The sequence below is a fragment of the Erinaceus europaeus genome, chromosome 6, assembly GCF_950295315.1.
Source record: "Erinaceus europaeus chromosome 6, mEriEur2.1, whole genome shotgun sequence".
NCBI classification, from domain to species: domain Eukaryota; kingdom Metazoa; phylum Chordata; class Mammalia; order Eulipotyphla; family Erinaceidae; genus Erinaceus; species Erinaceus europaeus.
Window position 1 is genome coordinate 13,964,405 of NC_080167.1, and position 12,232 is coordinate 13,976,636.

General features: G+C 45.3%; 1 protein-coding gene across 1 annotated transcript in view; it reads left to right on the forward strand.

The window, feature by feature from the left end:
• The first annotated feature begins 440 nt into the window (after nt 1-440).
• Nucleotides 441-12,232, forward strand: part of PPP1CC (protein phosphatase 1 catalytic subunit gamma) — a 23,899-nt gene continuing 12,107 nt past the window's right edge. Inside the window, exon 1 of the mRNA XM_007529017.2 lies at nt 441-692. Coding sequence (XP_007529079.1) covers nt 638-692 — 55 coding nt within the window. The 5' untranslated portion in view covers nt 441-637. The remainder of the gene's footprint in view (nt 693-12,232) is intronic.

Here is a 12,232-nt window from a genome sequence, read left to right on the forward strand (position 1 = left end):
AAAGTTGAACGTAAGATCACTCAAGCTCCTATTATTAGCTCTAGTTCACATTTATCCAAAAAGGGCCAGTTCCAGACCCCTCCAATTTCTTTGGCGGGCTCCCGAGGGCGCCCGCCAGCAGGATCCTGCGGGGGCTGCACCCCGTGCTGCATGCACACAGCAGCACCTCCCTGCCCGCCAACTCCCGCGCGCAACTGTGCAACTCGAGCTCCCGCCAGGAGGGCCTATTTGCTCGGCCCGTTTGGCGGAAGGATCCCATGCGGGGTTCTGCGACACTCAACCGTCTCCTCCCCCTTCCCGCGCTCTGGCCCCGCCCTCCTCCCGGGTCCTGGTCCCGCCCCCTCCCGCGCGCCCTATGGCCCATAAAGAAGTCCCGGCCGGGCCGCTGCACTACCACGCGCGCATCAGTGCGCCGCCAGAGGCTGGCTAAGCAGTCGGCGGCCATTTTGTTCTTCTCGTGGTTCCAGTAGGGAGAGAAGGAGGAAGCAGGGAGCGGGGCGGTTGGGGGGTGTCCCGCCGCGGCTGCCGCCACCGCCGCCACCACCGTCTCTGTGCTCGTGGCGTGGAGAAGAAGCTGTGAGTCCCGGGCGCGAGCCGGCGGCGGCGCCGCTGCGGGAGGGTCGGCGGTGGGAAGGCGATGGCGGATATAGATAAACTCAACATCGACAGCATCATCCAACGGCTGCTGGAAGGTGAGGCGGGCGGCCGGGGTGGGGGACTCGCGGGGAGGGAGAGTGGGAGGGGCGGGCGGCCGGTTGTGCTCGCAGCGCCTCGGGCCGGGAGCTGCAACCCGAGGGGGAGAGGCCGGCCGGGGGTCCGCACTTGCGCGGACCCGCCGCCCCCCCCGGGGGCCCCGCTCATTCATTGCACGCGGGTGCGAGCCGCCTTCCCGGCCGAGACATTTGAAAAGTCCGCTCCCCACCCCCACGTTTCCGGTCCTGAGCGGAGCCCCCCACCTTGCACCCCTGGAAGCCCGCGGGTGGGTCTTGGGAGCAGAGAGGTGGGGGCGGCGTGCTCCGCACTTTCTGGCGCTCGCCCGCGGGAAGCGGAGGGGGGGGTGGGGGGCTTGCTGCTTCGCGAGGTTGCCTGGTGCCGCCGGGGCTGGAGGGCGAGTTCTGGGGACTCGGTGCAGAACGAGCCTTCGCTCCTCAGGGAGGTGCCGGAGGCCCCCCCCCGGCCCCGTCTCCGGTTGTCCTTGTCGGGAGCGGCGGCCCCGCACTCCGGGACGCGAGTCTGAACCCGCACTCGGCGGTGACAGCTGGGCGCTCTCGCCACTGTGCTGTGCCTCGCTCCGACTTGCGCGCTTTTTTTGAGTTTTCGGTTTGTTTTTTTTTTCCCCTCTTATAATTGCAATCGTGAGAAACAGGCAGCGCGAAGCCTTCGCAAGCTTTTGCCAGGTGCGGGGCTTGTTGTCTGTCTGTCTTGGACTTTGGTGTTCCCGGCGTCCTCATGAGGTAGGTGTTTCTCCCCTCCCCCTTTTTTTCCTTCCTTCCTTATTTTTCCGAGGAAACTGACACCTCGAGAGGTGAAGTCACTTGACCAAGGTCACGCAGCGAGTGACAAGCCCGCTTCCAGACTCGTCCAACTTGGCCGTGGGGGGGAAGGGGGCTAGCGGGGGCTCAGGCTGCCCGTTGGCCCAGGGTTTGGGGGCGGCGAGGCGGCCCGGGAGCCAGAGCCTGCGGGCGGCTGCTGGGCCTCGGCGAGACGCGCTCCTCGCCTGCCCGCCGCGTGGGTCTGAGCGAGCGGCTGCAGCCGCCGGGCTGGGGCGGTGGGTGCGCTGGTCTTTTCCGAGCACCTGGCCCGCATCCCCACCCCGCCAAGACGTCCTGTGGGTGTCTGGAAGGAGCCCTGAAATGGTCCCTGCGTCTGGGTGAAAGCCGGGTCGCTCGCGCCGGCCGTGATCGGACTTTCCTAGTTAGTTCCCAGCTTTCCGCGAGGCCGTGGCCAGTCGGGAGTTGGGCGGCATGTCGGACTTGCGAGCCTGAGGTTCGGCCCCCCACCCAGCACGGCTTGTACTAGAGCGGGGCTCGGCGTTTGGTTTCTCAGACACACTAAGAAATACGGATTAGGGTAGAGGTAGATAGCGTGATGGTTATGCAAAGAGACTCATGCCTGAGGCTCCAGAATCCCAGCTTCAATCCCCTGCACCACCATAAGCCAGCAGTGCTCTGCTTTATCTTTTTTTTTTTTTTTTTAAGTGCATTAGTAAGGTATTTTTGGGCCAGGGCTTTTTTAAACCAGAGCACTGTTCAGCTCAGGTTTATGGTGGTGTGTGGGGACTGAATTTGGGACTTCAGAGTCTCAGGCCTAAGAGCTTTTTGCATAACCATTGTGCTATCTACTCCCACCCCTAAAACGCATTTATATGAGGTATTTCGACTTTAATATGTAACTTGTGCATCCCTGTGTAGGGATGTGTACCTGGGAGAGGGTAGAGGACTTTTTTTTTTTACTAAAAAAAAAAGAGTAGAATTTTAAGGACATTTAAGTCAGGTTACCAAAAGTTCTGCTCATCAATATTAATTTGCCAGATTTGTATATTTTAGTTATTATTTTCAGTTGTACTAAGAGAGGGTGGGAAATAGTTCACCCAGTCCCTGACCACCACATGGGAGCATCATGCCAACGGGGAAATTTCAGAACAGTGGAGCTGTGCTTTGGTATCTCCTATCTCATCCTTTATCTTTTTAAAATATTTATTCCCTTTTTGTTGTCCTTGTTGTTTTATTGTTGTAGTTATTATTGTTGTTGGATAGGACAGAGAGAAATGGAGAGAGGAGGGGAAGACAGAGAGGGGGAGAGAAAGATAGACACCTGCAGACCTGCTTCACCGCCCATGAAGCGACTCCCCTGCAGGTGGGGAGCCAAGGCTCCAACCGGGATCCTTACGCCGGTCCCTGCGCTTTGCTCCACGTGCGCTTAAACCGCTGTGCTACAGTCGGACTCCCACCATTTATCTTAAAAAAAAAAAAAAAAATCCAACGGGAGTAGTCAAATTGTGAAGGTGTGAAGCCTTGGCAGCAAAAAATAAAATGTGCTAAGAAATTTGCTTTGACTTGGATCATGCAAAACAAGGTCAAATATTTCATAATCCTCTTCACATCCTGTATTGCACTTTAAGACATTCTTTCATCTGTTGAATTAAGACCATTTTAATGCTTGGGAATAGGTTAGTTATGCAATACTACTTAAATTTTCTTTATTCTCATCTGCTAAATTGACAATCATTGAAGATACATAATGTATTTTCGTTCTGAGTTAAAAAATGCTGATAACACATTTTGTGACTTAAAAAATGCCTCCCATAACATTTTTCCTCCTTTTTTTTTTTTTAAATGTTTATATATTTATTCATGAGAAAGATAGGAGGAAAGAGCCAGCCATCACTCTGGTACATGTGCTGCCGGGGATTGAACTCAGGACCTCATGCTTGAGAGTCTAGTGCCTTAGCCACTGCACCACCTCCTGGACCACCTTTTTTTTTTTTTTTTTTTTAAGAAATGTATTGGAGGGACTGGGTGGTGTTGTCCCTAGTTGAGTGCACACAATACAGTGTGCAAGGACCCAGGTTCAAGCCCCCATGCAGGGCGAAGGCTTTGAGAGTGGTGAGGCCTACCTGTGGTGTCTTTCTTCCTCTCTATATCCTCCTACCTTCTTGGTTTCTGGCTGTCTCTAATAAATAATGATAATAAAAATGTTAGAAAAATTAAAAAAGAAATGTATTGGGGGGGAAAGGGGGAATATGGGATTGTGACATTTGTAAGACTTTTGACATGTTTAGAAACCTCTGAAGAGACTCAGTACTGAAAAGGCAAATGAGTGTATTGGTTTAGATATCTCAGTCACCACAACTTTACACAATTTGTTACTCTTGAACATTTTTTAATTGTTTCTGAAAGCGGGGAGAAAGAACCAGAACATCACTGGCACATGTGATGCCAGGGCTAGAACTCCAGACCCTCTGCTAGCCACTTTGCCTCTTCTTGGGATCTTTCCATCTTATTAAGTAAGGCATCGCTTCTTCAGCCCATGTTGGAAGTTTTCAACTATACACTGGCGAGTGTGTGTGTTGTGTGTGTATTAACAACTACCACCCTAAATTTGGAGGGATTTCGAGAAAAAGAAAATAGCCAACTATTTAAATTGATCTGTTCTTAGAGAAAAATGAGATTTGGAGCCAAGTTGTACTTTGTAGTGCTGTCCTTCAGCTTCAGGGGAACCATGACATCCAGCACTATCCTTGCATGATAGTCAGTTGTGACTTATTCCACATCCTGGTTTGCAAGAAGCTTTGCTCTGAAGATGGCCATTGTCAAAGGGCCAGGCTGATGCCCGCTCACTTTAGGCATTTAAATATAACCTCTGGCCCTGGGAAAGCTCTGTTCATTAGATCTAGTTTGTTAAGAGTTCATCTACCTATGGTGAGTGTTCAGATACGCTGGAATTAGAATTTTTTAAAGTATTTATTTATTCCTTTTGTTGTCCTTGTTTTATTATTGTAGTTGTTCTTGATGATGTCATTGTTGGATAGGACAGGGAGAAATGGAGAGAGGAGAGGAAGGCAGAGAGGGAGAGAAAGACTCTTGCAGAACTGCTTCACAATTTATGAAGCGACTCCCCTGCAGGTGGGGAGCCAGGGCCTCGAACTGGGATCCTTACACCAGTGCTTGCACTTTACCCCACGTGCGCTTAACCCGCTGCGCTACCGTCCAGCTCCCTGGGATTAGATTGTTTTAAGTTGCCCATGTGTTTAGCTCTTGGGTGTAATATGAAAAATGTTTATAATTCTGATGCCTCAAAAAAGACTGGACATGATGGCCAAAAAAAAAAAATTCTTAGAACGCTGACCTCCACAATTATTTTTGCTTGACACATCAGATAATCTGAACAATTAAGAGACTTTATAATAGGGTATTTTATTGATAAAGACATTGAAAGTAAGGCCTGGTGAAGTGGTTCGTTTGTATAGTTTGCTGCTTTGCCATTTGCTTGACCCAGGTTTGAGTCCAGCCTCACCTCATATACCTTGAAACAAGCTTCCCATTGAAACTCTGCCTCTATCTGGCAAAATGCGACCGTGAAAATAAAGTAGTGAGTTACTACTTAATGGCTTATTTTATAAGACTGTTGTGGGCCAACTGCTTCCTCTGCCCCAAGCTTGTTAGTTGTATGTGGCATCCTCTCCTCCAAGGTAAACTAGGAAAGCTCTTGGAAATGATAGGATCTGCAGCTTGCGCCATTGGAGAGGATATGCTCCTTGTGACTGCAGTGCCCTCTTTGTCAGTAGCGGGAGTCAGCAGTGAAGTAAGTGTGTGTGTGTGTGTGTGTGTGTGTGTGTGTGTGTGTGTGTGGTGGGGGGTTAGGACATTAGCCACGGTCTCCTGAAAGGTGGGGAGATAAGGTGGTGCCAGGCCATGCATTAGCCATTTAGTAATAGATTCTGCAGAAGCATGTACCAGAGACAGTTAATCCACTAACTAAGGGAGGATTGCTGACCTGAAAGCAGGGAGAAGATATCTGCGCATAGCCATTCCACCTAATGTGGCTACTCTAGTAGATGATAAAGATTGAGATGTGAAGGAGATGTAGTTGAGACCAGGTTGTTAATAAGGAGAAAGTCTCGATATGTCTTAATAAGGAAAGAAAGCTCCCATCCCTGGTATGCACAGAACTTGGATAATTTTGCTTGTTTTAGAGCAGCCCCCAGCACCTAAAGCTTGCAAGAACATGTGATTTGTTGAGAAACCCTGATCTACCTGGAATTTCTCCACTACGCTAAGCTTTACTAACCTCCCCCCGAGGGTGCTTGTCACAGATACTAAGACTTATAAAAACTACTGAAAATGTAGTCTAAATGACATTTTATCAAATGGTTGTTAAACTGTAGAAGGCTCACTATTTTATTTAAAATGTATTGATTACATGTGAGTTTCACATGACAGGAAAGAAGCCAGGGCACAAAGCTGTGGTACCTGTGATGCTGGGAGTTGAACCTGGAGCTTCATGCATGCAAGCCCAATGCTGTACCAGTTGAGCTATCTTTAGTCACTAGACAGTGTTTTGCAGCCGCATTCTGACTTAAATGCTTTGAGAAAATTGGTGTCTTAAATACCCAAAGTAATTGCCTCAGGAACCTCAAGATGGACAGGACTGGGTGTAAAGACATTTAAGATGATAATGGTACAAAAGCAAAAAAATCTTTCCTGCTTGTGCAGTGAAACCAAATGATTCTTGGTGCTATTTTTGTTGCTTGTTTCTGGCAGAAAAGAATGTGATTGGGAAAATTTTAATGGTGCAAATACTGTTTTGGTTTGAAGCCTTTTCTGGAATCTGTCAAATATTATGAGCTATTCTATCACTAAAATGAATGTGATGTGGTATATTCTTAAGATACCACCTCCTTATAGGATTATCTTAACAGCAAAATCTGTTGCTTTATTTTTATACTGGTTGTGCTATTCTTAGGTCTTAAAACTTCATTATAATTCAGCCAGGGCTGTTTTGTATGTATGCTGCTTCTTAAATATGACCTTATTTTGAGAGTTAAGAGGCCTTTAAAGGACACAAATTATCCCCAAAGTAGGCTTATTTTTTTTTTAAGCATTCTCTTTTAATATTTATTTTCCCCTTTTTTTATTGTTTTTGTTTTTTATTGTTGTTGTAGTTATTATTATTGACATCATTGTTGTTAGATAGGACAGAGAGGAGACCTGCTTCACCACTTGTGAAGTGACTCCCCTGCAGGTGGGGAGCCTGGGGCTTGAACTGGGATCCTTATACCGGTCCTTGCACTTGGTGCCATGTGCGCTTAACCTGCTACACTACTGCCCGACTCCTAGGCTTAATTTTCTTTTCTTTCTTTCTTTCTTTCTTTTTTTTTAAGACTTTTTATTTATTTATGGGAAAGACAGGAGAAGAGAGAAAGAACCAGACATCACTCTGGCACATGTGCTGCTGGGGATTGAACTCATGCTTGGACCTCATGCTTGAGAGTCCAAGGCTTTATCACTGTGCCACCTCCCGGACCACCCCGGGCTTAATTTTCTTAATTTTCATCTCTGCTCTGCCCCATTGCTGGAGTTTGTGAGGGAAAAAACTGGGATTGCAGATTGTTGTCAAGTTCATGTTTTGTTTCTTTCTCTATTTGTCTTTGATTGTGTGCATGTTCTCGTGTGCTAGATAAAATCCACAGAACAGCCTTCAGTGAAAAAATTCATGAAACCTTTTTCTGAGTCTTCCTTTCTAGCTAGACCCCAAAGACTACAGTTGCTGATCATGTGCTGCCTGCTCACCTACATGGCATTGCTTTGGCAATGAGACCTAAGAGCAGAAAGAGCCCGTCTTCTGCCTTACTGAGATGTGTCCTCGTCACACCTAATTTACTGGACTTAAGAGAGTGAAGTCTTATTGTTGGAATGTTTTGGATTCCATTGGTAATTATCAGAATAATTTGATGTTTACTCTATGGTTGCCTGCTACTTAGATACTGTGATGTGACAATCCTTGAATGCCCCACAGGGAGAGTTGTAAACCATAGCAGTTTTCTTTGTGGCTGCCAGTGATGGAATAGAGATATCTTAAGACTTTTGTCTTCTTTATTGTTATTAGTGATCTAATACGATTTACAAACTTATAAGATAACATTGGAATAATTCCACACCATTCCCACCACCAGAGTTCTGTGTCCCCGTGCCCTCCATCGGAAATGTATTAGTTCTCCCAAGATCACAGGTATGGGCTGACTATTTTACATATATTTGCCCCTTTTTTCTATAGTCCTGCCTTTTTTAAATTTTTTAAAGGTATTTATTCCCTTCTGTTGCCCTTGTTTTATTGTTGTAGTTCATGTCATCGTTGTTGGATAGGACAGAGAGAAATGGAGAGAGATGGGGAAGACAGGGGAAGAGAAAGAGACACACCTGCAGACCTGCTTCACAGCTTGTGAAGTGACTCCCCTGCAGGTGGGGGGCCAGGGGCTCGAATCGGGTTCCTTATGCTGGCTCTTGTGCTTTGCGCCACATGTGCTTAACCCACTGCGCTACTGCCCTACTAAGTCTAAGTCTTACACTGGAATGCACCGGTGGGGGATAGTTGTAAATGACAGTCTACAGTTGCTTGCCTTACTTTTTGTGTTCTTCACAAAAAGTAAGGGTTTTTTTTTGTGTGTGTTTTTTTCAAGAAAAAGTCTTAATCTGTCATGCTACTAGGGTATCTTCACCCACTATATGAGCTATGCTCATTAGGTACTGATATTCTGTAGACATTTTGCTTAATGTGGACCATTTTCAGCAGTGTTTTTATATCTAGTGTTGAAATTATTTTAGGAAGCAGTGACTTGTCATTGTCAGTAATATGTCCATGGAAATTCCTTTGGTTTGAAAGTTTAATAAGGGGTCCGGGTGGTGGTGCACCTGGTTGAGCGCACAGAAAGCTTAATGGAGGAAAAAAGTCTTGAATGCAGCACCAGAGAATGAACCCTGGAGGGAGGGAAAGATACCAGAGCACTGAAGCTTCTGCCCCAGCATTATTGGGCTGGGCCTAACCTGGATGGTGCATATGGCAAAGCACTAACTTGAACTCTTATCTTCTGTTGGACAGATAATCTTCCACTTTTTAAAAATATTTATTTATTGGATAGAGACAGCGAGAAATCAAGAGGGTGAGGGGAGTGATGAGAAGGCGAGAGACAGAGACACCTGCAATACTGCTTCGCCACTTGCAGTTTTCCCCCTGCAGGTGGGGTCTACTGGGGGCTGAACCCGGTTCCTTTCACATTGTAACATGTGCACTCAACCAGGTACACCACCACCCAGCCCCATAGTCTCCAATTTTAAATTTAAGAATTAATCTGAATTTTCACTATGATTCATACAAATTTCATGTGAATTTTGTTTTTTGGTTTTTTTTTGTGAGCTGCTTGAAGTATGATTAGAATTGGGCTAGTATATAATTTCATCTGGAAAAACTTTAATCTTCACTCCACATTAATATTTTTTTGTTTGTTAGTAGTATTGCTTTTGACTTACCAAGGACACTCCTGCTCAGGACAAATGGGAAAACAGAATAAGAGAACTGAAGCTACAGTTAACTGTCTAAAAGAGGTGTTGGCAAACAGTCCAGACAGCACATTGTATATTGGCAGCATGGTTTTTATCTGCTGGACTGTGATAGCGTTCACATAAATGGATAAATGTGCATTCCGGTGTAAGACCGAGACTTAGAGTGGGCAGCTCATTCATAAGTGTGGCGCTCTACTGAAAGAGATTCAGGCTGGGCCCAGAAGCTTCTAAGTTCCTCCTAGCCAAAAATAAAAACTGCTGGGCAAACTGCCCTTGCTTCTGGTACAAACACTAATTGGGATTTTCTGGTCAGTGAAGTGAGGATTCCACCATCTTTCCATTGGGAGTGTTTTGTTCTAGAGGAACAAAATTACTGCAATTCTGAAAAATCATTTTTGTGCAGTTGCTGTTGTATTACATATGTGTCCATTTAAATCTCCCCTCAGATTACCATTAGTATGCTCTCCCTTCAAGTATTTCAGTTCATAATACTTTGATCAGAAAGACTGGCAGTCTTATTTCAGTTGGGTATTTTGGCATGAAACTAGTCAACTGCTGCAGGCTGTAGAACCAGTACAGAAACTTGGGGCTCTTGGCTCCTTCAGCAAGCTTCACCATTGTGTGCTTCAAGTGTTTGACCTATCTTGTCATCCTTATTATCTACTGGGAGACACTTTCTATGCAGTGTTTCAGAATATTTTTAGAGACAGGGTTTCCATAGTCAAACTGAAGTCTGACTTTGCCTAGGGACAGTGTTCTTTTTATTGGATAAAGACAGAAATTGAGAAAGGGAGAGACTGACACTTGTCAGGGGTTTGAACTGAGGTCCTTGTAATGGTAGTGTGCATGCCTTATCCGTTGTGACATCACCCAGCCCCTAGGATAGTATTTCTAAAAATTGGACATAGTTCCTTTTTTAAAATATTATTTACTCCCTTTTGTTGCCCTTGTTGTTTTATTGTTGTAGTTATTATTGTCATCATTGTTGGATAGGACAGAGAAATGGAGAGAGGGTGGAAGACAGGAGAGAGAAAGACACCTGCAACCTGCTTCACCGCCTATGAAGTGACTCCCCTGCAGGTGGGGAACTGGGGTCTCAGACTGGGTCCTTAGGTCAGTCCTTGTGCTTTGCGCCACCTGCACTTAACCTGCTGCGGCTACCCACCTGACTCCCTGACATAGTTCTTTTTAATGGGGAAAAAATCACCAGCAATGTCAGGTTTTTTTTTTTTTTAATACTTTTTGTTTGTTTGGTTTTTAGTGGCATGGTTGCCACCGTTTATTTTGTTTGTTTGTTTCCCAGGCTTTATTAATGGGGACTGCAACATCACTGGCACATGGTACAAATGGGGAAACTCATGGTTTTGAGGTCCAACACTTTATCCACCAACCTCGACCTCTGCTTAAAATTTTATCACTCTGTAAAGTTAGAGATTTGTAGAATAAAACTTTTAACATAAGCTAGTTAAACTGTTGATCTTACTAGACTAAATAATTTGATAACTTGGATAAAGTCTCAAAACATGAAATACAAAATACTTTTTTTGTTTAAGTCTGGCAAATTTGGTTTTACTTGAAAATCACATGCTTTTGTGTTTAATAGTGACAAGTTACACATTTAATTTGGCCTTGTGTTTTTTCATCCATTCTAATTCATAGAATGTCTGATTTTTAAATAATAGAGTATTAAGACATTGTAAACTGAAGATAATCAGAGTCCATACTTAGGCCAGATCTTGTCAGCAAGCAGGGTTGCCAGTCTGGTGAAAGCAACAATTCACAGCTGTAAACTTAAGGTAAATTAGCAATTCAGTGATGTTTAATCTCTACGTAGTGACTGACCAAATCTGTTACAACTAGAACCAAAGCAAAATTCCTTTTCTGCTACTATCTACATGCTGATACGTGAACTGTTATGGGGCCAAGGATCCTCTTGAGCTCAGTTTGATAATGTGTGGAACTGGTGAGTGCCGAGGCAGCACTTGTGAGCTTATCATGGTGCTGTGCCATGATACCTTTTTCTTGGTTTGCTTAGATTACTAGAAAACCTTTTTTGTTTCCAAGATCATTTTATGGGGGCAGGGGGTGTTGGCTTTCTAGGCTATTGTCTCAGTCACAGGTGGACAGTCTAATTCCCTATGATGGTTGTTAGCAAACGCATCGTACCCTTCACCAATTTTTTATTATTATCCTTATTTATCAAGGGGTAAAGGAGAAATAGAATAGAAGGAAGGGAGTCGGGCTGTAGCGCAGCGGGTAAGCGCAGGTGGCGCAAAGCACAAGGACCGGCATAAGGATCCCGGCTCCCCACCTGCAGGGGAGTCGCTTCACAGGCGGTGAAGCAGGTCTGCAGGTGTCTATCTTTCTCTCCTCCTCTCTGTCTTCCCCTCCTCTCTCCATTTCTCTCTGTCCTATCCAACAATGACAACAACAATAATAACTACAACAATAAAACAACAAGGGCAACAAAAGGGAATAAATAAATAAAATAAATATTTTATTAATATAATATTTATATAAATATAAATAAATATTAAAAAAATAGAAAGGAAGTGGTTGAGGAGGTGGCACAGTGGATAAAGCATTGAACTCTCAAGCATGAGGTCCCGAGTTCAGTCCCTGACAGCACATGTATTAAGAGTGATGTCTGCTTCTTTCCTCTTTCTCATTAATAAATAAACTCTTTTTAAAAAGGAAAGAAACAGGAAGGGGGAGGGAGAGACACCTGCAGACCTGATTCAACACTTGTGAAGTTTCTCCTGCAGGTGGGGACCTGGGTGCTTGAACCCAGCCCTTGAACCTGAGACCTTGCTCAAGTAATGTGTGCTTAACCAGGTGTGCCCACCACCCATCCTCTCTTCCACTAATTTGTCATCTTCCTCCACCCCCCTTTCACCCTCTTCTGCCTCTCTGATTTAAAGTCCTTGGATCTCCTGGGTTTAACTAACAAAGCTTTTCCCAAATCATACCTTTTAGTGAGGTTATCTGGTACTTGTCGTCATCATCATCATTATTATTAATTTATTGGATAGAGACAGCCAGGAATCAAGAGGGAAGGGGGGAGATAGAGAGGGAGAGAATCAGACACATGCAACACTGTTTCACCACTTGTGAAGCTTTTCCCCAGCAGTCGGGGACTGGTGGCTCAAACCCAGGTCCTTGCACAATGTAAT